This window comes from Vipera ursinii, assembly GCF_947247035.1.
Source record: "Vipera ursinii genome assembly, chromosome: Z".
In the NCBI taxonomy this organism is placed as follows: Eukaryota; Metazoa; Chordata; class Lepidosauria; order Squamata; family Viperidae; genus Vipera; species Vipera ursinii.
Genome location: NC_139517.1, coordinates 68,973,605 through 69,000,913, shown reverse-complemented (window position 1 = coordinate 69,000,913; position 27,309 = coordinate 68,973,605). Strand labels below are relative to the sequence as shown.

General features: G+C 40.3%; 1 protein-coding gene across 3 annotated transcripts; it reads left to right on the top strand.

Moving 5' to 3' along the window:
* STARD3NL (STARD3 N-terminal like) lies at positions 1-24,582 on the top strand. Of its 3 annotated transcripts, none has more exons than XM_083378268.1 (9): positions 1-274; positions 3,735-4,031; positions 11,591-11,668; positions 13,236-13,313; positions 14,339-14,392; positions 14,503-14,620; positions 14,829-14,927; positions 21,887-21,957; positions 24,092-24,582. In XM_083378268.1, exons 2-8 carry the CDS (start codon positions 3,807-3,809, stop codon positions 21,937-21,939), a joined length of 705 nt encoding a protein of 234 aa, XP_083234394.1. In that variant the 5' UTR covers positions 1-274; positions 3,735-3,806; the 3' UTR covers positions 21,940-21,957; positions 24,092-24,582. The 3 variants fall into 3 exon arrangements, with proteins under 3 accessions (XP_083234394.1, XP_083234393.1, XP_083234395.1); XM_083378267.1 differs by having other exon boundaries at positions 1-349; XM_083378269.1 differs by lacking the exon at positions 13,236-13,313 and having other exon boundaries at positions 1-349.
* The last annotated feature ends 2,727 nt before the right edge of the window (positions 24,583-27,309 follow it).

Below are 27,309 nucleotides of genomic sequence, written 5' to 3'. Positions count from 1 at the left end.
AAACTAGCCTTTCAGCGACACACCTTCTAGAGGTGAATGGCTCCGATGATGAAGAAGAGCCAAGAAAAAGCGAGGGACCCCCGTCCCCAGGACTCGACCAGGGACCCGCCCTCCGTAGCCGCCGCCTTTCCTTTCGGATGGCCCCGCCCGGTGCTCGCGCCGCCGTAGTGACTATTAGTCGTTCCGCTACCCGGCTAGCTCCTCCCTCGAGGCCTCCAGGCGGTGTGTTATCGTCGCCAAACGGGCGTGATCTTAGTTACTGCTGGGGGCCACGGTAAGGAACCGCTTGAGGCGGGATCACCTAGGGAAGCTTGGCCCGACCTCGGGAAAAGCGGAGTGGTTCCTCCCGGTAAGAGCTTCACCCCTAGGGTTAAGAGAGCCGTCGCTCGGCCACCTTCTCTCCTGGGGCCTTGTGAAGGCGCTCGGCTGGTCGCGGAATCGGCTTCCACCCGTCTTCCAATAACGGAGACGGGGCAATCGGGACAGCCTTTCCTCTGCCCTCTCTCCGTGGGCGGCCCGACGGGAACTCTGAAGAGTGCTGGAGGCGTTGCGGAACTCGCCGCTGCATCTCGCCTCCTCTGCCTCACCGCCCTCTCCCCGTAGAAACCCGCCGCCGGGCAAAAGGAGGATGGCATCCGGCGGGCCTAGTTTGCTCCCGGTGCAGATGTTTCCTACTTTTTTCCAGTGCCGCAGGGGATGGCCTCTATCCAGAGAGGAAGGATCGGGCTTTGTTGGAGGAATGGGGAGGAGGAAGTGTAAGATGCTCGTCTCGGATTGCATCCGGTAGTGCTGCTGGGCTAAAAGTGGGTGAAAAACTGCTGTGGTGGAGATGGGACGTCTCTAATGTTTTTTTCCCCTAGCCAACCGTTGAATAGATTTCTGTAAATTTTATCAGTTCTGACGATATCTTAGAATATCAGCAAGATACACTCTGTATATATTATATGCACACATTTAACTGAAAACTGGAGCTAGAATACATTAAATTCAATCCTATCCCTATGTTTTATTTGCTAGACTAAAGTTTTCCCTTTATAACTGGCCATCTAAACAGCTAATGATGTGAAAGATTAAGAACTTAAATCTAACCTTTTTAGAAACCCACAAAACTATCAGTAGGGACATAACATAAAGATGTCAGTATAAAGTTGTAAGAAAGCTGTTCTTGAAAAAAAACATTTATGCATTAAGATAACATTTACCATTTCAAGGCGGTCGTCTTCAGGATAACATTTACCATTTCAAGGCGGTCGTCTTCAATGTTGGAAGGGAATTCCCTTTGCTCTATAGTTTGCCCTGTCAATGTTAACGGAGATGTTATTTTCCTCTTGATATTTCTTTGATTACATCATTCATTACCAAGAAGCCTACTGACCTTTAGATCAGGAGTCCCCCACAATCTGTGGACTGGTACCAAGCCGTGGCATGCCAGCAACCGGGCCGCACAAACAAGCAAAGCCCCATCTGGTGGATGCAGGCAGCACACAAAACCATGCACTCTGCAGTCTGTGGAAAAATGGATGATTATTTACTTATTAAATTTTTATCCCACTTTTATTACTTTATAAATAACTGAAGTTGGCAAACATACATAATACTTCCACCTCCTTTTTTTTCTCCCAACAACTGTGAGGTAGGTTGGTCCGCATGACTGGCCCAAAGTTTTCTAAGCCAGCACCTTAAGTACTACACTAAACTATAAAATATTTTGCCCCTAAATGGGATGCTTGGCAAATGGTTCATATTTATGATGGTTGCAGTGTCCCAGGGTCATGTGATTACATTTTGTGATCTTCTGACAAGCAAAGTCAATGGGGAAGCCAGATTCATTTAACAACTATGTTACTAACTTAACCGTAATGGTTCATCTACTTCTTTAGCCACCTCCAAAACCCATTGAGGCTCCAGGCTAGTTGGCACAGCCATGTCTTCAAAATTTCAATAAATTTTATTTGTATAATGTAATTTCTAATTATAAGAAAATGAATCTATGGCTAAATAATAAACATATGTTGATCACTTATGTAAAGTCTATGTTGCTTTGGAAAAGAGGTCATTGATTTTATTTTTAAATATCAAAAATGACTTAACTTGCCAGTATCAGAGTTTGGATTGGAAAACAGCTTGAATATTATTTGGTTATTAAATTTATATACCATCCATCTCAGTGTCCAAAATATACCAAAAATAAATTATTAATATTTGAAATCAAAGTATATTAACTTTGCAATAGTGGCAAATATTTGTAGCTTGGATGTAGGATGAGAGTGTTCGTTCTCATAAATGCTGTTGTTTCATATAGAGAACCCAGAACATTCCCTTCCTGTTGGATCTTCTGAGACAAAGTAGGGATAAGTCACCCAGTATCTAGTTTGGATTGGATCTGAACATTAGAAATAGGAAAACAGCTTGAAAATTATTTGGTTATTAAATTTATATGCCATCCATCTCTGTGTCCAAAAAATAGCAAAAATAAATTATTAATATTGGAAATCAAAGTATATTAACTTTGCAATAGTGGCAAATATTTGCGGCTTGGGTGTAGGATGAGAGTGTTCGTTCTTTGAACTTGTGGGTTGGTTTCCTAACGTTTTGTTACCAGCTAGGTAACATCTTCAGCAAAGTTTAGGGGATGTCAGTGTTCTGTTTATAAGGGCTTTGTGTGGTTAGTAGGTGTGGGTGTGTCCCAATAGCAGAATTCTCCAACCTCTAGGAACAGCAATAGCTCACAAACCCACATCCACACTCTGCCAGGAATTATCCAGAACCAACGACAAGCTATAGAAGGATGAATGTAATCTACAACATCAACTGTAACAATTCTACATAGGACAAACATCGCATCAATTAAAAATCAGGATCCAAGAACACTGGCTGGCAGTTAAACACCACAATCCCAAATCCTTAGTATCTACCCACATTGATATCAAATAGCACCAGTTTGATTGGAGCAACACAAAAATCAACTGCCACACTACCATCTGCCACACTTGTGAGTTCATCGAAGCCTGGAACTCCACAAGCAATTCCATCAACAGACACATTGACCTACAACCAGCCTATGAACCCCTCAGAATCCAAATCAATCGCACAGCCATCCAGAGACAACACTGTCCCTCAATCAACCCATGTAAGTCCCCCCAACCAACACTTCACCTCTCAGTGACCCACACCTGATGTAACCTCCCCAACACAAGACTATCACAAAACTCCCACTGATGACTCACACCTGATCGATCACAAGACCCTCACTTGACACAAGACCTATTGACCACACAAAGCCCTTATAAACAGAACACTTGACACTGATATCCCCTAACTGTTGAAGATGTTACTAGCCTGGTAACAAAATGTTCAGAAACCAACCCACAAGCTTGGAAAACGAACCTTCACCCTCATATTAAACTTTCCTGTATTTTTCGTGTTTTCTGTCTTTGGTTTGAAAAGAGAAATGAGGTCTCTTAGGATGATAATAATTTGTTATACCCACTTCGATGTATTAGTAATATTTGACTTACTAGAGAAACAAGAATGTGGAGAGAGCAATCATGTTTACTAGTTACATCAGCTTATTTTCAATCAAAAGCCCTCAACATTTTTTGTCATGGTGAGAAAATTGAAGGCCAAAGAGTGAACACCTAGAAGACATTGGCTTGGGGATGTTTATATTGTGTGATCAAGTTTTATGAGTAAAGAATAGACTAACATGATTAATTGTGGCATTTCTTTTGTAGATAAATCTTTAAAATGGATTAATCTGGTAGTAATGTTGAAGCTGAAACAAAGCTGCTGTAACCAAAGACAGGATGAGTTGGATATCAGGCGATCAAGAAAATGTCCAAGGCAGCAGTCTGGGTTCTCATTCTTCTTTAAGGAATGTTCATTCCATCAACCCAACACGGCTAATGCCAAGAATTGAGTCCTATGAAACCAGGGGGAAAAAAGGCATTTCTGATGTTCGAAGGACTTTCTGTTTATTTGTCACATTTGACTTACTGTTTATAACCTTGCTGTGGATAATAGAATTAAACGTGAGTTCCTTTTAAAAGTATATTTTTCTTTGAGAATTTGTGAGAGCAGGAATAGTGAAGACTTTCTTTAATTAAATTAGACTGCAATCCTTTGCCTACTGAACTGGGACTAAACGTAATTTCCAAAAAAGATAATACAGCACTGAGTTATTCGGAAAAGCTACTTATATAACAAAATGAACCATTTTCTTTAGAATTGTCCGTATCATGTAAAATACTAAGAAAAGATAGAACTTGTGATAGCACTTTAATTTTTTGTAGATCCCTGAATCTCAGTCTGTATCAGATACCCACATAAAAAGAAATACAGGTCCTCACTTTACATTCATTCATTTTGTGCCTATTCAATGTTATATCAGCACTAAAAAAATGACTTACAAAAGTTCCTCACACAACCAATGCAGCATCCCCAAAATCACGTGATTAAAATTTGAGTGCTTGGGACCTGGTATCCATTTACAAAATTTGCAGCATTCTAGGTTACATGATCATTATTTGCAACCTTCCCAAACAGCTTCCAATAGATATGAATCTGAATCTGAATCTACTATAGAAAAAAAGAGTCATAAAATTGGGCATGATTCACTTAACTGCGTTGCTTAACAACAGAAATTTTGGTCTCAATTGTACTCATAACTTGAGTATTTCTAGAGCTATTAAGATATTGGGAAATAATATCTTAATATTAGTATTCTCTAGAGCTATTAAGATATTGGGGAAAATAAGTGATTTATATAGTTATTTTATAAATCAGTTGCTGTTTGAAGATGGAAATTCTTTGGATTCTGAAAATGGAGCTGTCATATTAAATGTCATAAAATAATGTTTTATTGTTCCTGTTAAGAAGGAACTATGAAGGAACAAAAATGAATAATATAACTGCAAAGTAAAGTCTACTTGGAAAGAGGTTTAATTGTGGGTTTGATTTTATTGATATAGTGCAGGGGTGTCAAACTCAATTTCATTGAGGGCCGCATCAGCATTGCGGTTGCCCTCAGGGGCCGGGTGAGTATGGCCTGGGTGGGTGTGGCCTACTGGGTGGGCATGGCTAGAGTGCGTATGGCCTACTGGGTGGGCGTGGCCAGCTCTATATCGTTCGCATCAAGGGTGCCTATGGGGGCCTGGGCAGGAGTGGGACAGATCTGAGGGTCTCTGGCAGAAGGAGGGTCTCTGGGCCAGGGCGAAGGCAGTGGGGGCCGTTCCCTCACTGTTTCCAAGATGGCTTCACGGGCCACATGAAACCACTTCGTGGGCCGGATCCGGCCCCCGGGCCTTGTGTTTGACATGTCTGATATAGTGCATTGCTGATTGCGTGACCTGGAGAACTATTTTAGACCTCCCCAAACCTGAATTGATGGTTACTTGTCACCTCAGCTGTTGTTCTGTGAAAATTGATTTGGTGATTCTAAAAAAAAAAGTAATTGAAGTTTAATTATGGATTCTGGGAATAATTTTATTGTATACAGATAAGATTAGAGGAATTTTTATAGCTTGTATTTACATATGCTTTGCACGTGCGCACGCTTACACCCATACCCACAGTAAACATATGGGGAGTTAAAAAGTAACGAAAATTTCACGGATCACTCTCATCTTTGTATATCAATATTGCACGAGTCCAAGTGAAACTATTTCTCCTTTCCTATTATTCCTATTATTGTTTACTTGCTTAATAATAACAAATGAGTTGGAAGGGACCTTGGAGGTCATTTAGTCCAACCCCCTGCTCAGGCAGGAAACCCTATACCATTTCAGCCAAATGGCTGTCCAGTCTCCTCTTAAAAACTTCCAGTGTTGGAGCATTCACCACTTCTGGAGGCAGGTTGTTCCACTGGTTAGTTGTTCTAACTGTCAGGAAGTTTCTCCTTAGTTCTAGGTTGCTTCTCTCCTTGACTAGTTTCCATCCGTTGCTTCTTGTCCTGCTTTCAGGTGCTTTGGAGAATAGCTTGACTCCCTCCTGTTTGTGGCAGCCCCTGAGATATTGGAACACTGCTATCATGTCACCCCTCACCCTTCACTTCGTTAAACTACACATACCCAATTCCAGCAACCGTTCCCTATGTTTTAGCCTTCAGTCCCCCAATCATCTTTGTTGCCCTTCTCTGTACCCTTTCTAGAGTCTCAACATCTTTTTTACATCGTGGTGACTAAAACTGGATGCAGTATTCCAGGTGTGGTCTTACCAAGGCATTGTAAAGTGGTATTAGTACTTCACGTGCTTTATTGACTTTTAAAGATTAATTAATTATAAATTCACAAAAGCATAAGAAGTAATTAAAATAGGCTGAGTAATTCATGCAAAAATAAATATGAATTAGTGAAAAATATTCTGTTAATTTCTTGAAATTGTATGCAACAAAAAGATACTGATTTTGGTGAAAAGATACTAATTTTATTCATTTGGAGGATGGGTTAGAGCAGAGGTCGGCAACCTGAAAAAGGAAAAGAGTCACTGGGAACCGGTTCCATCACACATAAAAAAAGTGGGAGCTGCGTGCGTGTGTCCATGCACGCGCATGCGCAAAAAATGTTTTGCGCATGCGCAAAACAGTTTTTTCTTGCGGGCGTGCGGGGTTGCCATTTTTTTTATGTGTGATGGAACCGGTTCCCGGTTGCGTGACGGCGACGGCCTGTCTGCAAAGCTGCCTCCTCCGCTCCCTTCCTTCGCCCGGCCTGCTTTTCCAACCTCACTTCCCTCCCTGCCAAAGCTCCTCCTTTTCTACTCAAACCGATTTTCGGGGTTCCTCGGCTTACACCCCTTGGCGAGAGACCCCAAATGTCCCTTTCTCGCCGCTCCTCCCTCCCTGTCCGCAGAGGCTCTTGCCCTCCCCTGGCTCGTTCAACGGGGGGAGGAATAGGTTGGGTACCCCTTTCCCCCCCGAGAACGACACATGTAAATCTCAAAACGACCCTGGCAAGCTTCGCGCAAAGCCGCCAGGCAGACCCGCGAGCTGGGGCTCAGAGCCAGCAGCTGGAGGGGAAGAAGAAGACAGCGCCATCTGAGGAGTCTCTTCTTCGGCTATCTTGCTCTGCCCGTCTCCCACTTGAAAGAACCTCCTCAGTGGATTGGTGCAGTGAAGAGGCCGGGCTTCCTTCAGGGGGCCTTTCATTCCTGTACATGGGGGAAGGGGAACTCTGTGCTTTTGTGTGTGCATGCGTGTGTGTGTATGTAAAGCACGAGAGAGGGAGGAGGAGGGGGGAAAGCGAGATCTCATGCCCCGATGTTTCCTGCCTTCCACTGCCGGCGGCCGCCCCTCATTCTTAGCATTCCTAGGCTGTGACTCCGAGGTCGTCGTCGCCGTCTCCGCTGAGCAGCACCGCTTGGAAGAGAAAGGGAGCAGGACAGGCACGCTTGCCCCAGCGGAGTGGCCGGCCCTCGTTTTAGTAGCGAGACAGTAATCGCTCCCCTCCGCCCCCCAATGCTCCCAGTTCTCCCGTTTGCCCGCCGCCCCCCGCTTTTGCCGCTCCCCGACCCAACCAGTATCCCGCTTTTCCTTCCTCTTCCCCCCTCTTCCTCCCTCTCTCGTGCTTTACATACACACACACACACACGCACGCACAAAAGCACAGAGAGTTCCCCTTCCCCCTTGTACAGGAATGAAAGGCCCCCCGAAGGAAGCCCGGCCTCTTCACCGCACCGATCCGCTGAGGAGGTTCTTTCAAGCGGGAGATGGGCAGAGCAAGATAGCTGAAGAAGAGACTCCTCAGACGGCGCTGTCTTTTTCTTCCCCTCCAGCTGCTGGCTCTGAGCCCCAGCTCGCGGGTCTGCCCGGCGGCTTTGCACGAAGCTTGCCGGGGTTGTTTTGAGATTTACACGTGTCGTTCTCGGGGGGAAAGGGGCTCTGAGCCCCAGCTCAGAGGGAAAGGGGCTCTGAGGGGCTCTGAGCCCCAGCTTGCGGGTCTGCCCGGCGGCTTTGCGCGAAGCTTGCCGGGGTTGTTTTGAGATTTACATTTGTCGTTCTCGGGGGGGAAAGGGGTACCCGACCTATTCCCCCCCCATTGAATGAGCCAGGGGAGGGCAAGAGCCTCTGCGGGCAGGGAGGGAGGAGTGGCGAGAAAGGGACGTTTGGGGTCTCAAGCCAAGGAACCCCAAAAATCAGTTTGAGTAGAAAAGGAGGAGCTTTGGCAGGGAGGGAAGTGAGGTTGGAAAAGCAGGCCGGGCGAAGGAAGGGAGCGGAGGCGGCAGCTTTGCAGCCGGGCCGCGGCAGCTTTCCCAAGAAGCGGTGCCGCTGCCCGTTCGCGCAGAGGTACGCGCGCACCTCTGGTCGTTCAGAGAGGTGCGCGTGCACCTCTTGAAATGGGCAGCGGCGCCTCTTCTTGGGAAAGCTGCCGCGGCCCGTCTGCAAAGCTGCCGCTTTTGGCAGCTTTGTAGACGGGCCGCGGCAGCTTTTTCAAAGAGCGGCGCCCCTGCCCGTTCGCGCGGAGGTACGCGCGCACCTCTCCAAAGGTTTGGGGAGGTGCGCGCACACCTCCGCCTGTTCGGAGAGGTGCGCGCGCACCTCCAAATGGGCGGTGCCACTCTCCATTTGGAGAGGTGCGCGCGCACCACTGCCCGTTCGAAGAGGTGTGCGCGCACCGGGCGGCTGGGAGCCGCAGGAGACGGCTCAAAGAGCCGCATGCGGCTCCGGAGCTGCGGGTTGCCGACCCGTGGGTTAGAGTAATGTGTGAGAAAGACTTTTTATATGGTATTTATGAAAGTATTCACAGTGTATTATTTTCATAGCTTGTAATGTGTTCAATTCTGGCAGTCAGATGTGCAAAGAAGGAATTTTTGTGTTAAGTCTTATTTACTGTGTGTGTGTCATTTCTATATTAAACATAAATTTTGACCTCATCTATTTACATTTTAAAACATAACAGTTGAGTAATTTATTATCTTAAACATGTATGCACATTTTCCCCAAGGAAAAATAATATGGAGCTAATTATCTTTCCCACAGTTTCTACAACTCTACAGTTTGTTTTTACAAGTTTGTGTAGATACAGGAATTCTGGATTCAGCATCTCATCCAGCTTGATTTTAGTTCATCAAATTTGAGCAAGTTTTTATTATGCATGAGTAAAATGCAAGAAACATACTTCTTATTTAGTAATGCTTAATATTTGTGGTATTTTGGAATACTTGAGGTGCTTCTTAAGCATATTTTGCAATAATTAAGTTAATGGAATGTTGTGATATTAATAGTATTGTAGAAGTGGCTGAAGGTGCAGCTTGCCTAGGGATATGAAGTTATAGGGAAAAAATAAGGACTGGCTTTCTCAAAAGTCTTCTTTTTGCACAAAAAGAGAAGAAAGGATTATGGATGATTTTGTAATGTTTTAATTTGAAATTATACATTAGTTAATAAAATATTAAATATTACTATTCAGCTACTATTACCATAAATTATTTCTAAAAGTAGATTTGGTATAAAATCATTAAATTGTGCAGTGGGAAGGCAGTATATACAAAAATTTTCAATTCTCAATTCAAATGCATGAGTGCATTTCTTTCAGAGGGACTAATTCTTTTGTGCTGATATATTTTATATGTTGATTTTTTTAATCAAAAGTTTGGTGATTATTATATACTTGGTATGGTCACCCAACTCACAACAACTCTCCTGTTTGTAATTCAGGACAGCTACCATTAGGTTAAAACAAAGTTTAAAAAAATCCAACAAAAATAAAATGAACAGAAGGAATACATTTTATAAACCATCACAAAACGGGCTTCACACTTTGGCCCAGTGTGGAGGCGGGGGGGGGAAGAGTCAGGTTTTTCAAGGCTTTAGGAATGATAATTCAAATCTCAGGGAGCATACTGGTATAAAAGGCAGGCACCACAGCAGAGAAGGCATATTTCCTGGGTTTCATAAATGTTGTTGTTTCATGTAGAGAACGCAGAACATTCCCTTCCTGTTGGATCTTCTGAGACAAAGTAGGGATAAGTCAACCTAGGCTATAAAGTGCTTTATGGTACCCAGCACTTTGAATTGCACTTGCAAGCCTATTGGAAATTAGAGCAGCTCACTAAGTAGTGGTGTTGCATGGGTATAGCATGGAGGAATAACACTCAATCCAGACTTAAAGACGGAAGGGCCACTAAAACCTATTAATCACCTCATCTTGCTACAGTTAGTTTGTTTTTTCTCATCTAGACTGGTCTCCAGACAAGTTTGAAATATTACTTGGTAGAGATAGAGATGTGTAGTTGGACATCATTAACAATGTGATGGAACATATCCATGCTAACCTTATTCAGTAGATTTATGAACATGTTAAAAAGGAATGAAAAGAGTAGAAAGCCCTGATGAAGAATCCACAAAGCCTCTATGATCAGTTCTCATCTCTCACCACAACGTCAGCTAGAACTAGAAAAGTAGCAGCAGATCCCAAAAGAACTAAGCAAGAGAATGGTCCTCAACATCCTCTGAACGGACATATGCCCCAAGCCCACCAACTCAGATCTAGGAGCAGCATTTTGGCAAAAAGAAACATTCTTGAGGGTACACAAGAACAACATTGAAATAAAAGATGGAGGAAGGAGACCATTAAACAAGGAATAACATTAAAAGAAGATATGACTGAAGGATCTTACCTCTCTTACACTACTTGGAGGACCTTGAATAGGTTGAGAGTTGGAATGTCTAAATATAAAACCAAAATGCTAAAGTGGAGGCTCTTAGTGGATAACAGGACACTATGTGAATGTGGAGAGATACAGAGCCCGGCCCATCTCCATGTGTGTCGGCTACTATCAAAAAATGTACCAATAATGATTTATTTTTTGGTCAACAGCAAAGCCAAGAGGGTGGCTTCATTCTGGCAGTTTAAAGTTTGATCTAGATATGGAAGAAGAAAAATATATTTTCTGTTAAATATTATCAGAGGTTGATGGAGGTTTTCTTGATACATAAAAATATGAGGAAATAGATAATACTATTTGGTGTTTACTTCATTTTTTTCATAAAGTCTTTCAACATGCAATGTTCCAGCGTGGAAAAGTAATCACTTTCCTACTTCAATCATTCAATTAACCAGAGCCAGGTATGAGAATAGTTCATTAAATAATTAAGGATTGATTGGAATTAACTTACATTCTTAAATCTTACAACTTTGACTCACTTCATCATAATGAAGCTTGCACTATGTAAGTTCCAGAGATGCAGATGTGTGAGTAAAAACTCTGAAGACCTCCACAAAAAAGTCAATGATGTCTTTTGTTCTAGAAAAATTTATTAAGTGGCACTCCATTGATCCACAGTTAGAATCATAACCTTAAGATGGAGAGGACAATAGTGAATCTTCTTAAGGACATCATCCTGTCAGAATCATTTCAGGAGCATACCATAAAAACATCCAAATCAAATTCAGAACAAGAAGCTACAGATCTTCAAACCTCACTCAAAAGAAATCTCAAGACCTCTATAAATCTGTGTAGTATTAAGTATTAAATTACTTTGCTCTATATTTTTAGAATTATGTAACCACTCTTAAATTTAATTTACCACTGTAGAATTACTAATATATGGCTGAACAGATAAGATGTTACTGACTAGTATAAATATTTCCTTTAGGTAAATGGTGGCATTGAAAAAACACTAGAAAAAGAAGTTCTGCATTACAACTATCATTATTCATATTTTGATATCTTTGTAAGTATTTTGTATTTTTATATTTTAACTATTAATTGTTAAAAAATCCCTTTGCTTGACTTACAATAATTTAAAAATAGCAAGAAATCTTAAAAGAATAGCCATATAAAAAACTGATTTTGAACACTATAGACACAGAAACTCATACTGATGACGCTATACTGTATTTTGTTAGCAATTTACCATTAAGATTTTGTTTTAAGTGAGCAAAACTTGGTATCTGACAGATTTCCACATCCTATGACGCATTCCCCCCCTAGATTTCCAGTATTGAAATAATTAAAAATAAAAGTGAACAAATGTGGGAGAGATGAAATCTGAATCTCCTTGATTCTCCCATGGGTTTTCAGTTCTAGGAGATTTATATTATTTTAACAAGAATTTCTAAAAACTAGTTAATAAGTGAAACAAATTTATCACTTGAGTCAATCTTGACTTCTGGAAACTTCATGGGAATATCTATGTAGGTTTTTTTGGAAAGTGCAAAAGTGGTTTGGCTTTGCCTTCTTCCAGTCTAGCCTATAACTGTATGATAAGTTAATAAGGTTAGAATGACTTCTTCCTTAAATTAAGTTGCTGAGAAGAAATATACTTCAAGACTGAATTAAGAATGGACTTGAAATAATCAAGTGTGAATTAAATAATGGAAATTTTAATTCTGTTTGGTTCTAATATACCAACACAATATAAAAAACATTATTTTATGCATCTCTTTTGTGCCAGGATCTGATTGATGGATCAGAAGTTTTAGTTAAAAAAAAAACAACCTGAGCCTGTGGTACATGATTTGAAGGCAGAGAGCTAAGAAACCTGGCACCTGACAAAAAAAGAAGCATTGGATCTAACATTAACACTGCTAAATGTATTTGATATATCAACAAAGCTAAATTTATTTGATTCAAGGAAATAATGGACAACAAACTAATGAAGTAACAATCCAGGGAAGTAAACTGAGGAAGCAAAAGTTGACGTACACTGGAGAAATTGTAGTACAATGCATGATGAAATCTATTCCAAAATATATCATTGGTTATTAAAAATAGGCAAAATGTTTATGAGCTGGATAATTAAAATAGTTTATTTGTTAAATTTGTTTGCTGCCTATCTTGCCCTGAGGCTACTCCTGGGGGCTAGTGTAATACAAAATAGTTTATGTGAATAAATAGTTTTAGAAATATTAGAATTTTTATTATACTTTTCCCCCAGATTTGAAGAAGTTATGCTGTCAGTATTAATTCATATTCAATCACTGATAATTTAGAATACAAAATTGAATATGGTTGTATCAAAAATCATGGAGGAAACATTTCAGAGGTTAGATTGTGAAGACATGAAAATAATTATGTTTTACAGGCAGAACATTTGCTTTAAGTTGTAGTAAGGAGACAGCTAGTGTAGTAACTTGGCAAAACTGCCTTGGAAAAAGGAGAATGGTGCCATAAAAGATTAAGAAGATGCTTTTATATAATCTTAGTTGCCTGAATTGCTACTTCATTTTTATTAATTTTCAAAGAAAATATTGCAGTGTCTCCTTTCTGCTCTTTTCTTTCCCTATTTTATTCCAAAGCTCCTGGCAGTTTTTCGATTCAAGATTTTGATACTTGCATATGCGCTGTGCAGACTACGGCACTGGTGGGCAATAGCAGTAAGTTGCAGGTTGATCAAAAGAATTTTGGAAAGAAGAAAAGAGTTCCTACATTGTTATGTAATGGATATGAAATGATATTACCTTTAGGTTTACAGTAGATAAAACTAAAGGTTTCCTGTTGGGTAGTTATGATCATTTTGTGTGATAAAACCTTTATTTACAGATAAAATACTTTATTTCCCAAATAAATAACCTGAATAGTCACATTCAAAACTTCTGCAGAGCAATGAAATGTGTAATTTAAAATATTATGCTATCTTAAGCTATATCTCAAATAAAAAATTGTCTATCAAAACGTTGCTATAAAAGTGTACATATTTAAGGAAATGAACATTTAACAAAGCAGACAGCTTTTTGTTTTAATTAAAAATAATTCATAAAAAGTTTGGGTACAGTAATATTCCAATATTACATTATGTATTAATTCTAATTGTATTTTGAATATTCTACAAATCTTCAACTTATTAGGGTAGATAATGATATATAGAATAATTTGTCTTTATTTTAATAATCAGAGCACTTGACTACATGATCTTTACATTTCAACAGATAGAGAACTTCTTTCACTTAGGGGTTTAGGAGTGAGGTAATTGGATTTTTTTTTCTCTTTCAGATTCCTTCCCACTCCTTCTCCTTAGATTTATTTCCCAACTTTAGTTTGTACAGCTCAAGGTGGTAGACATAATGCTTCTGTTTCTATTTCTCATATAGCAGTAATTTTGGGGGGGGGTGTATCTTTAAATGTATACTCAAAATTCACTGTAGCGAATAGGATTGTTAAGATGGAGAGGAAATTTTTCTGGGTACATTGTTGATTCATGCCTAAAAGCAGAGAAGTATGGGGTATTGTTTTGATAACATTTGTCTGTTTATGTAAGTCCATATTTTTAGAAATTTTAAGATTGCTATTTGCCAAAGCTTTATGAGAACTACTATACCTGAATAATTGATTGCCTGCTTATAATTGTGTATTTTGGTGAGAAACATCTTTATATGTGTGTATATATTCATATTTCTTTCAGTTCACAACTGCTGTAACCAGTGCCTTCTTATTAATAAAAGTAATTATTTCAAAGGTATGAATTATAATAGTGCATATCTATTTATATCATTTAAATCACATAACTGTTCTACTGTTTTTTTACATAACTTGTTTTTTCCCCCTTCCTCCTCGTTCCTCTTTAAGCTGTTATTTCAGGGTGCTTTTGGCTTTGTGTTACCTATCATATCGTTTCTTCTTGCCTGGATAGAAACATGGTTCTTGGATTTCAAAGTTTTACCACAAGAAGCAGAAGAAGAAACCAGTAAGGCTTCTTCCTCCACTTTCCTCTTGTAATGTATGCAGACAGAAGCCCTAAAGTACACAGTATTAGTATTAATGAGATAAAATTGTAATTTGAATGTAACATTAAAGTGAATTAAATCAGGGTGCCATGTTAAAAGTATGACTAATTACATTTGTTTTGTAAGATACAGTAATAAAGAAATACTACTCTGATTATTTGCCTTTAGGACTATTGCTAGTACAGGATGCCTCTGAACGAGCTGCCCTTATTCATCCTGGGCCCCTTTCCGATGGGCAGTTTTATTCCCCTCCTGAATCTGAAGCAGGTAATTAAGATTTAAATCAAGCAGACTGGGGAGTACATTTGGAATTTTGAATATACATATTCATAAAATACGTCACCAGTTGCCTGTTTACAAAATTCCTCAATTCTGGCGCAACTACCCAGAAATATCCATAGCTGATTACACTGCTTTTTCAGTAGGGTAAGCAGGAAAGTATTAGTGTCTAATTATGACTCTTAAGCATGTGCCTGTTGTCCTAGCTTAGTGGTAGTTAGTACAGGAAGGTGTAAGCACAGCAAGTTAATCCAGAATAATAAGTGAAACATAATTATTTAATCATTTGAATCATCATATAGTCATTCATATGTTCCCTCTACATAGTGTCCTTGTTTTCATGGTGCTTAGGTGAATGTAATTTATTATTGCAGGGAGGAGTCATAAAATCAATCCTGTCCTTGGGTAGATTACATTGCAGAGTCAAATTAGACAAGTCATCATTGATATATGACCAGAACTTAATTGACCCTGTGGCATATAGCTTGACTTTCCCCAATTTAACTCAGTTTATTGTGCCTAAATTTGGATCCTAATATTCAGAATTTATACATGTTTCGCATTAATTTCATCACTGTTATATGGATGAAATTAATTTTCTTTTCCTCAACTCTCTTTAATGCTTCATATGTGTCAATCACACCAGTACAACACAATTTACAATAGTTAATTTAATTATCAATTTTATTGTTAAAATTACATTGATGAAGACATGCCTGATTGTTTTTACTGAAAAATAGTAAAATAGCACACTATGATATAGAAGAGATAGATTATATTTCTTGATGCAGTTGTAATGCATAGATGGCCATTCAGAATGAAAGCTGATGAAAACTATGGTTATTGGAGTGAAGGCTGATTGAAAAATTGAATAAAGGGCTGAATTGATTAGCTTCTCTTTTCTCTGTTTATGGTATTAAAATGAATTACATTCAGGCCAAGAGTTTTCAATTAACCAATATTGGCATTATTATAATTTTACTCTCTTTTTGGTAGGGAAATTTTGAAACTTGTTTTCCCAACTCTTCCAGTTGTGGTTGTTAAGTGACAGTGCAGATCAATAAGTGGATGGGGTGAAAGAGCTACATATCAAAGGAGAGCAGGCACTTTCTCTCCGTGCATAGAACTCCAGCAGGGGGCTGGAGAAAAGCTCAGATGTTTGTGATCTAGGCTTCGTTTTTTTCCAGCCTGCTGTAGTAATATCCCTCTTCCTATGCACGGAAGGGAGGGGAAATCCTTTGGCAGACAGCGGGACCTTTCAGCCCTTCCTGCCGGCTTCTCCATTGACTTTCTGGGAAATCCAGCAGAGAAGTTTTTAAATAGGGATCACTTGGCAAGTGTGAACAGGTTGTCAACTGCTTGAAATGCAATCATATGATTGTGGGTATGTGATGGCAGCCGTAACTTCAAAGATGAGTTGTAAATAGATTTTCTTTAAATCTGTCTTACAACTGTTTGTAAGTTGAGGACTACTTGTACTTTTTTGTTCAAACATAGGTTTAGTGAAGTTCTCTGTGTTCTTCAGTGAGCATATGTGTTCATCCTGTAATAGTTCAGGTATCATCCATATACAATTTTCAATTCTGTTTGCTGGAGAATAATAATAAGGGTTTTTTTATAACTATAAAGCAAAGTTAACTAATTTGGAAATGTAAAAAATTGGTAGCAAAACTGACTCTTAGGAGTACAGCTTTCCATTGTCTTATGTTCAAAATGTGTAAAATGTGCTAAACCCATTCAAAATTCAGTACATCTGATTTGGATTAATGTGCTTCAGAGGATTGCTCAGTGAAGCTTTGTATTAACTTTTGAAGTACTGTAATGAAATGAAGTGGTTTCTCTTCTGTTTCTTGAGACAACCAAACCAACTGAAGCAGAGCACCTCAGTGTTTCTAGGTTGGATGTCAGGATGGAGTATATCTGTTTTGCATGCTGTTATTTTGTACTTTTGCCCTTCCACTAATCTCTTCAATAATACAGGCGGAACATTTCTGGTGACATCATTTCATTAGTGTTGCATCCTCAGTAGTATTTACCGTATATACTTGAGTATAAGCCGACTCGAGTATAAGCCGAGACCCCCAATTTCACCCCCAAAAACTGGAAAAAGTTGGTGACTTGAGTATAAGCCGATCCGCCGTTCTGCAAGCCTCCGCCGCCGGCTGCTTCGTTCCGCAGCGGAAAGAAGCAGGCAGGCTGCTTCATTCCGCAGCGGAAAGAAGCAGCCTGCTTCGTTCAGGCTGCTTCGTTCCGCAGCGGAAAGAAGCAGGCAGGCTGCTTCTTTCCGCTGCGGAAAGAAGGCTGCTTCTTTCTGCAGTGGAAAGAAGCAGCCTGCTTCGTTCAGGCTGCTTCGTTCCACAGCGGAAAGAAGCAGGCAGGCTGCTTCGTTCCGCAGCGGAAAGAAGGCTGCTTCTTTCCGCAGCGGAAAGAAGCAGCCTGCTTCGTTCAGGCTGCTTCGTTCCGCAGCGGAAAGAAGCAGGCAGGCTGCTTCTTTCCGCTGCGGAAAGAAGGCTGCTTCTTTCCGCAGCGGAAAGAAGCAGCCTGCTTCGTTCAGGCTGCTTCGTTCCGCAGCGGAAAGAAGCAGGCAGGCTGCTTCTTTCCGCTGCGGAAAGAAGGCTGCTTCTTTCCGCAGTGGAAAGAAGCAGCCTGCTTCGTTCAGGCTGCTTCGTTCCGCAGCGGAAAGAAGCAGGCAGGCTGCTTCTTTCCGCTGCGGAAAGAAGGCTGCTTCTTTCTGCAGTGGAAAGAAGCAGCCTGCTTCGTTCAGGCTGCTTCGTTCCACAGCGGAAAGAAGCAGGCAGGCTGCTTCGTTCCGCAGCGGAAAGAAGCAGGCAGGCTGCTTCTTTCCGCTGCGGAAAGAAGGCTGCTTCTTTCCGCAGCGGAAAGAAGCAGCCTGCTTCGTTCAGGCTTCTTCGTTCCGCAGCGGAAAGAAGCAGGCAGGCTGCTTCTTTCCGCTGCGGAAAGAAGGCTGCTTCTTTCCGCAGCGGAAAGAAGCAGCCTGCTTCGTTCAGGCTGCTTCATTCCGCAGTGGAAAGAAGCAGGCAGGCTGCTTCTTTCCGCTGCGGAAAGAAGGCTGCTTCTTTCCGCAGTGGAAAGAAGCAGCCTGCTTCGTTCAGGCTGCTTCGTTCCGCAGCGGAAAGAAGCAGGCAGGCTGCTTCGTTCCGCAGCGGAAAGAAGGCTGCTTCTTTCTGCAGTGGAAAGAAGCAGCCTGCTTCGTTCAGGCTGCTTCGTTCCACAGCGGAAAGAAGCAGGCAGGCTGCTTCGTTCCGCAGCGGAAAGAAGCAGGCAGGCTGCTTCTTTCCGCTGCGGAAAGAAGGCTGCTTCTTTCCGCAGCGGAAAGAAGCAGCCTGCTTCGTTCAGGCTGCTTCGTTCCGCAGCGGAAAGAAGCAGGCAGGCTGCTTCTTTCCGCTGCGGAAAGAAGGCTGCTTCTTTCCGCAGCGGAAAGAAGCAGCCTGCTTCGTTCAGGCTGCTTCATTCCGCAGTGGAAAGAAGCAGGCAGGCTGCTTCTTTCCGCTGCGGAAAGAAGGCTGCTTCTTTCCGCAGTGGAAAGAAGCAGCCTGCTTCGTTCAGGCTGCTTCGTTCCGCAGCGGAAAGAAGCAGGCAGGCTGCTTCGTTCCGCAGCGGAAAGAAGCAGGCAGGCTGCTTCTTTCCGCTGCGGAAAGAAGGCTGCTTCTTTCCGCAGCGGAAAGAAGCAGCCTGCTTCGTTCAGGCTGCTTCGTTCCGCAGCGGAAAGAAGCAGGCAGGCTGCTTCTTTCCGCTGCGGAAAGAAGGCTGCTTCTTTCCGCAGTGGAAAGAAGCAGCCTGCTTCATTCAGGCTGCTTCGTTCCGCAGCGGAAAGAAGCAGGCAGGCTGCTTCTTTCCGCTGCGGAAAGAAGGCTGCTTCGTTCCGCAGTGGAAAGAAGCAGCCTGCTTCGTTCAGGCTGCTTCGTTCCGCAGCGGAAAGAAGCAGGCAGGCTGCTTCTTTCCGCTGCGGAAAGAAGGCTGCTTCTTTCCGCAGCGGAAAGAAGCAGCCTGCTTCGTTCAGGCTGCTTTGTTCCGCAGCGGAAAGAAGCAGGCAGGCAAGGCACGGAGATCCGGAGACCTGCCGACGTTTGGGGAGGTTTGGGGAGGTGCCCAAACCTCCCCAAACGTCAGCAGGTCTCCGGATCTCCTCCCCAAACCTCCCCAAACGTTGGCAGGTCTCGGGATCTCCGTGCCTTGCCTGCCTGCTTCTTTCTGCTGCGGAAAGAAGCAGGCAGGCAAGGCACGGAGATCCCGAGACCTGCCGACGTTTGGGGAGGTTTGGGGAGGTGCCCAAACCTCCCCAAACGTCAGCAGGTCTCCGGATCTCCTCCCCAAACCTCCCCAAACGTCGGCAGGTCTCGGGATCTCCGTGCCTTGCCTGCCTGCTTCTTTCCGCTGCGGAAAGAAGCAGGCAGGCAAGGCACGGAGATCCGGAGACCTGCCGACGTTTGGGGAGGTTTGGGGAGGTGCCCAAACCTCCCCAAACGTCAGCAGGTCTCCGGATCTCCGTGACCTGCCTGCCTGCTTCTTTCCGCAGCGGAAAGAAGCAGGCAGGCAAGGCACGGAGATCCGGAGACCTGCCGACGTTTGGGGAGGTTTGGGGAGGTGCGCGCGCACCTCCCCAAACCTCCCCAAACTTCGGCAGGTCTCCGGACGGCGGCTGCTTGGGAGAGGTGCGCGCAATCCCGGAAGCACCAAAGCCTCGGCCGCGCACAAGTCCTCGGTAAGTTTTTTTTGTTGACTGGAGTATAAGCCGAAGTGGAATTTTTCAGCCCAAAAAGTGGGCTGAAAAATTCGGCTTATACTCAAGTATATACGGTAATTCTGATAATTAAAAAAGACATCTGTACACTGTCTTATCAGTGAACAATAGAAATAATAAACAGCAAAATATAAAATAGGTGATATATGTACAGTACAATGATCCTTGTGGTCATGTTCTATGTATTAGTATTTCAAATGAATCTATTTGACCATTGTAGTATGTACTATTCATCAGGATGGTGATTGTCTTCTTACATAGCATTTTTAACTAAAAGCTGGATAAATGACAATGACATCTAATCCTCATCTATTCAAAACATTTTTGTTGAAAAAATACTCTAGTACTTCATACAATTTAAAATGTTTCTTATTCTCATTAATTTGGGAAGTAATTCTGTACAGATAATGTATTTTTTCTCTTCTAAGTTTATAACGGTTAAAAAATAAAAATGGTACAAAATTTAGGATGTAACAATACTGCAATATCATTTTATTTTATATTATGATTATATAAAAGAATACAGGATAGTATTAACTATGTGAGTAGATACTTGTAAACAAGTCAAATAAAAGATGTCTGTGTATTTTATTTCAAATGATATATTTCTATTCTGAGACTTAATGTTTAAACTTTATAGAACAATAACAAACTATCTTGGTGTTTGCTTTTTGCTGGGGTATATATGCTAAATGTGCTACTGGCACAGAATTATTACTTGGTATTGTACTTCTTGGTGAATACCAGGCAGTAGAACAACAATGAATTTTGGGCTGGTTTTATTATAAACAATTTTGGGGAGATAGTAAGACTCAAGAAGTGAAATTATTCCTCTTTTATTGCCATATAGTGGTCTTGAAGACAAATGTTGAGCATTCCATGTTTAGTATTTGTATATTGTGGCTCAAATTTCAGGAAATGGATCCTTCTAAGAAAGTTGGGTGTGGGTGGTTTAGGGTTAGAAATACATTTAACCATCTCCCAGTAGCTATACCTCCCATAGGGTAGATGTCAACACTGCTAACATTGAATGTTATTGCTTGACAAGAGATGAAGAAGTAGCTATTTCATATGTTAAACTTGTGTATTGCTTTAAGACTTGTGTATTGCTTTAGTTTAAGGTTAGGGGGGATGAGTAGGATTGCACCTTTCAAGGCCATCTCTAACTAAGAAAATAAGGCCTTGGCAGGTTTTCTAATGGAAGGGAAAGTGTTTTTTTAAATTAATTGGAGAATATGATTAATGACAAAATTAGAAAGGTGGAGAATTGTGTTTTAATATATTGTGCAAGGGGCGGAGATTTCAGATTCCAGCTTCCTTCGAGCAAGCATTTGCTGGTGTATTAGGCTAATAAAGGACTTTTAAGGTAAACAATGCCTCAGGGTCACTTGAAAAGCCCACACGGAAACTCGACAGCAGTTGCTAATGGGGAAAAAATACTGCAGGTTATCAGATACCAGGGAGAGTGTGCTGATATTTGAATTAAAATTGTGTGCAAAATACTTAATGCCTTTAATTTTTTTTGCTATATTTGATTATATATTATATATGAGTAAAGTTTTGATTTTAAACCCGAAAATGGAGTCAGGATATATTTACCTGATACTGAAGCACACATTTTTCTTGCTGCTAAGTTTATTCCACGTTGTATGCATACATTTAGATAGGTTCTCTCTTAGATTGAAGTAATTATCCAGGTGTCGAATGCTAGACTCTCACTTCTGCACATTTGGTATCTTTTTGTTACAATGCTATGTCGTTATGATTGAAAAGCGTATGTATGTATTTGACAAGTTAGATTAATTTTAATGAAAAGCAGGAAAATTATAGAAACAATTATAAAATGTTTCTGATTAATTAATAGTAAATAAGTTGAGATTCTCTTAATATAGAGCCAACTTGATGTAGGCTACAAACTGGGAGACCGTGAATTTTAGTACTACGATAGGGATAAGCCAGCTAGTTGAACCCGGGCTAGTCACTCTCTTGCAGCCCAAACAATGACAAGCCATGTCTGAAATCTTGTCAACTTCAGGGGTTTGTTCAGGCAGTGACCTGAAGGCACAAAAACAAAACAAAACAAAAAAAACCCAAAACAAAAACCCCCGAACTCTATTCTTATGCACATGAACATATATGTACTACTTAGTAAAGTTTAATGGCTGCATGGTCTTTGTTTTTATAGGATCTGATGAAGAATCTGAAGAAAAGCAAGACAGTGAAAAACCAGTTGTATAACAAATATAGCAATTGGAGGTAAGATTAGAAGTTTGGACAGCAACTCTGACATAGACATTATGTTTTGCGTCAGATATTTTACTCTTATACCAACTGACTTTCCAATGTATTTGAGCATTCAGTTGTAAATTGGTGAACATTTCAGGAGTCTTTGAAATGCTTCTGGGAAAGTACTGAGATACTGGTACAGGGTAAACATTTTCACTCCAGCCTTTTGTTTCTCAGTTTTCTTAACAATCTAGTTTAGTAAGAAAATTGTATTTTGAAATTAATTTCTTGTATATTAAGTCTCTTGACTATGTAAGTACTTTTCAAAACAAACAGTGGTAAATCTATTAGTTAGCTGTATTTATATTACACCACAGTATACTATTGACTATATTTCAACTTTAGCTAAAGTTCACATGATTGATATCTGTACACAAAGAAACAATCTTAAGCACAGAGAATTGGGGAGATTTAAATTAAAATCTTTTTACTTTCATACTGAATCCTATACAGGTAAAACTCGAAAAATTAGAATATCATGCAAAAGTTCATTTATTTCAGTAATGCAACTTAAAAGGGGAAACTAATATATGAGATAGACTCATTACATGAAAAGCAAGATAGTTCAAGCCGTGATTTGTCATAATTGTGATGATTATGGCGTACAGCTCATGAAAACCCCAAATCCACAATCTCAGAAAATTAGAATATTACATGCAATCAATAAAACAAGGAGTGTACATACAACAATATTGGGCCTCTGAAAAGTATAAGTGTGCATATGTACTTAGTACTTGGTTTGGGCCCCTTTTGCAGCAATTACTGCCTCAATGCGGCGTGGCATGGAAGCTATCAGCCTGTGGCACTGCTGAGGTGTTATGGAAGACCAGGATGCTTCAATAGCAGCCTTCAGCTCTTCTGCATTGTTCAGTCTTATGTCTCTCATCTTTCTCTTGGCAATGCCCCATAGATTCTCTATGGGGTTCAGGTCAGGCGAGCTTGCTGGCCAATCAAGCACAGTAATCCCACGGTCATTGAACCAGGTTTTTTGGCAGTGTGGGCAGGTGCCAAGTCCTGCTGGAAAATGAAGTCAGCATCCCCGTAAAGCTCGTCTGCAAAAGGAAGCATGAAGTGCTCCAAAATCTCCTGGTAGACGGCTGCATTGACACTGGATTTATTGAAGTACAGTGAACCAACACCAGCAGATGATATGGCTCCCCAAATCAACACAGATTGTGGAAACTTCACACTGGACTTCAAGCATCTTGCAGTGTGTGCCTCTCCATTCTTCTTCCAGACTCTGGGTCCTTGGTTTCCAAATGAGATGCAAAAGTTGCTCTCATCAGAAAAGAGGACTTTGGACCACTGAGCAACAGACCAGGTCTGTTTTTCTTTAGCCCAGGTAAGACGCTTCTGACGTCGTTTGGTGTTCAGGAGCAGCTTGACAAGAGGAATACGACATTTGAAGCCCATATCCAGGATCCGTCTGTGTGTGGTGGCTCTTGATGCACTGACTCCAGCCTCAGTCCACTCCTTGTGAAAGACCCCAACACTTTTGAATGACCTTTTCCTGACAATCCTCTCCAGGCTGCGGTCATCCCTGCTGCTTGTGCACCTTTTTCTTCCACACTTTTCCCTTCCACACAACTTTCTATTAATGTGCTTTGATACAGCACTTTGGGAACATCCAACTTCTTTTGCAATTACCTTTTGAGGCTTTCCCTCGTTATGGAGGGTGTCAGTGATGGTTTTCTGCACAACTCTCAGGTCAGCAGTCTTCCCCATGATTGTGATTCCTACTGAACCAGACTGGGAGACCATTTAAAGGCTCAGGAACCCTTTGCAGGTGTTAGGGCTTAATTAGCTGATTAGAGTGGGACAGTTTGAGCCTAGAATATTGCACCTTTTCACAATATTCTAATTTTCTGAGATTGTGGATTTGGGGTTTTCATGAGCTGTAAGCCATAATCATCACAATTATGACAAATCACGGCTTGAACTATCTTGCTTTGCATGTAATGAGTCTATCTCATATATTAGTTTCCCCTTTTAAGTTGCATTACTGAAATAAATGAACTTTTGCACGATATTCTAATTTTTCGAGTTTCACCTGTATGTAAGGATAGGCTAATTGTAATATTACATAAAGTATTTTGTTTTTCAGAGTGAAAATTTGACTATGGAGTAGCTTGAAGATTCCCACTCATGGATGTATTATGGTGATGCTTATTCAACTGATTGTTGAAACTCCAAATGGCATCGTTAATTTAATTATTGATCAAAGGAATTTATCTTCCTGCTCTATAATACCTCATCAAAACTGTTTTGCATCTGCATAAACTACATAAAGATGCAGATAGAACACACACAGACATAATATTTCTGTGCATGTGTGTGTTTATGTGTGTGATTGAATCGTATCTAATATGAAAAAATACTTGTTCATAATGTACTAATTTATGTTTGAAATACATCTGCTCTACTGAGATATGCTTGGGAATTAAATCAGTAGGTCTTACCACTGTATAGTGGTCAGCTAATAAGGATTTAGATTTGCTATAATTTGGGTCATTAATTTTAAATTTTACCAATTTATCTTTTTTAAAATGAAGTACACATTTGTATATATAAAAATTAATAAAAAGTGATACAATAGGTTTCTTCATGAATTCTCAATTCTGTGAAGAAGGCCTCATACCCTTTAATTTTAAATCAATATTTTTATTTTCATTTTATTTTTATCTATTCAATTTTGAACTGTAACTGATTGTAGAGGTAGTTTTGAAGTCCCAATGAATCAACCTGGAGATACTTACAACCTGGATTCAAAGTTCCAATGGATGCCCCCTATCCCCCGCAGTCACATGACAGCACTTTGGGCACTCAGCAGTCAGGGTCCATTTACAGCTGTTTGCAATATCTCATGGTCATGTGACCATGTTTTACAATGGTTTTGCTGAAAACCAACCCGTAGCAGACTCTTGTTGGCTTAACCTCCAAGCATTTGTTTAACAGTCATCTCAAATAAGGTTGTAAAATTGGATCAGTTACATAGCCAACCCATTTTACAGCTGTCATAAGTTACCATGATGACCATTATGGGCAGGCTCCATTACTGTCATAATTTGGGACTACCTGTATGTAAAGTTTTGATAACATGCTACTTAACTGAAACCAACAATAAGGGTTACTTCTGCTACATTGTAAGAATTGATGTGTTATTTTTGAACATGTTCTATATACACTTTAAAATAATGTCCGTAATTTATACCAGTGTTTTATATGGTATTTAAAAACAGGGTTTCTCATGTCTACCTTATTGCATACATCTTATCTGTGCAATTACATATTATTTCTTTTTTTAAAAAATGTTTAATTGTATCTGATTCTCTGAACAATTCCCTTCAATTTTCTCAGCAAGATTTTTAGAAGTGGTTTTCCACTGCCCAAGACTGAAAAAAAGTGACTAGCCCAACCTCACCTAGCTGGCTTTGTGCCTAGTGTAGGACTAGAACTCAAGGACCCTTGGATTCTAGCCCAGTACTTTAACCACTATATCAAACTGGTTCTCAACATGTAATTTCCAAGTTATTTATTAACAATGTTTTTACACCAATGACTTTTGAATATAGGTAGTCCTCAAGTTACAACCACAATTGAGCCCAAAGTTTATGTTGCTAAGTGAGACATTTGTTAAGTAAATTTTGTCCCATTTTATTATCTTTCTTGACATAGTTATTAAGTGAATCATTATAGTTGTTAAGTTAGTAACATGGTTAAGTGAATCTGGCTTCCCTATTGACTTTGCTTATCAGAACCTGATCACATGACCCCAGGATACTGCAACCTCATAAATATGAACCAGTTGCCTAACATGTGAATTTTGATGATATGACTATGGAGATGCTGTAACTGTCATAAGTGTGAAAAATGATCATATGTCACTTTTTTCATTGCCATTGTAACTGAATGGCTGCTAAACTTGCAAGTTGACGACCATGTGTGCTCTTGGCAGTTTGTAAAATAGAATCATAATAGTCCCACCTTGCCTAAATCCAGCAACCCTGTTTCTCAACAATTGAAAGTTTTGCAAAGAATTTTCAAGACCTTCCAGAAGAAAATTTTCAAAATAGGAGCTTATAGTGGGAGTTAGCATGTCCTTGCTTTTCTTGTTCTGGTCTCATTTAGCGATGGGACTCTAAATTTATTTGCTTATTTATTAAATGTATTTACCGCCTACTTGCTGTGGGGATACTCTTTGTGGCTTACAGTAATAAATAGGAAGAAAAATGAAAAGCATTTAAACAGAAGTAAAATAATAGAACAGTGAAGTAAATAATGACAAAGGAACATCAAAGGAATGACAAAATGACAAAGGATATCCATCAACTGACTGAATATATTGGATGAGTCATTTCTGCTTGGAATGAAAAGTTCTTCAGCACTTAAAACCAACTGCTTTTGCATGGCTTTAAAATATTATTTCAATCTTTGGGTGAGAATTTTCCTAAGCATTACATTTCTAATTTGCTAAAATGGATAGTAAAAGCCATATACCTTGAATTAATTTTTAAGAAAATTGGTGCTTATACCTCAAGATCAAATAAACTGCATTAGTCCTCCACTAGGAACATGTCTCAGTAAGCATCTCCAGTCCAGGCATAAAATAAGGCTTTGTATGTTAATTGTAATCCAATTCTCAATTACAGTGATACCTCAGTACTCAATGTTAATTGATTCTGGGAGGCACAATGAGTATCAAAAATGATGAATACCAAATAAATTTTTCCTATAAGGAATAATGTAGTGAATTACAAGGCAGTCAATACTGACAAATACTAGTTTGTGCATTGAGTACCAAACAAATAATAAGTACCGGGACAAAATTTTCATGTCAAAATGGGTTGAAATTCGATGAGTTTCAAAGCAGTTTATACTAAGGTACCACTGTACTTAGTAATAATTTCCTCTCTATTGACTTTTCAAGTAGATACAATTGCAAGAAAAAGTATGTGAACCCTTTGGGATTACGTGGAGTTTTGCATGAATTGGCCATAAAATGCACTCTAAACGTCATGTAAGTCACAACAATAGAAAAACACAGTCTGCTTAAAATAATACTACACAAACATTAGCTGTTGTCATGTTTTAATTGAACATAAGATGGAAACATTCACAGTGCAGGGTGGAAAAAGTATGTGAACCTTTGGACTTAATAACTGGTTGACCCTCCTTTGGTAGCAATAACCTCAACCAAACGTTTCATGTAGTTGCAGATCAGACCTGCACAACGATCTGGAGTAATTTTGGACCACTCCTCTTCACAAAACTGTTTCAGTGTAGCAATATTCTTGGGATGTCTGGTGTGAATCGCTCTCTTAA

Excerpts from the sequence above, each read along its gene's own strand:
- STARD3NL (XM_083378268.1), top strand. The coding sequence starts at position 3,807 with ATGAGTTGGATATCAGGCGATCAAGAAAATGTCCAAGGCAGCAGTCTG. Across the intron at positions 4,032-11,590 it reads TGTGGATAATAGAATTAAAC|GTAAATGGTGGCATTGAAAA; the intron begins GTGAGTTCCTTT and ends TATTTCCTTTAG. Across the intron at positions 14,621-14,828 it reads AGAAGCAGAAGAAGAAACCA|GACTATTGCTAGTACAGGAT; the intron begins GTAAGGCTTCTT and ends ATTTGCCTTTAG.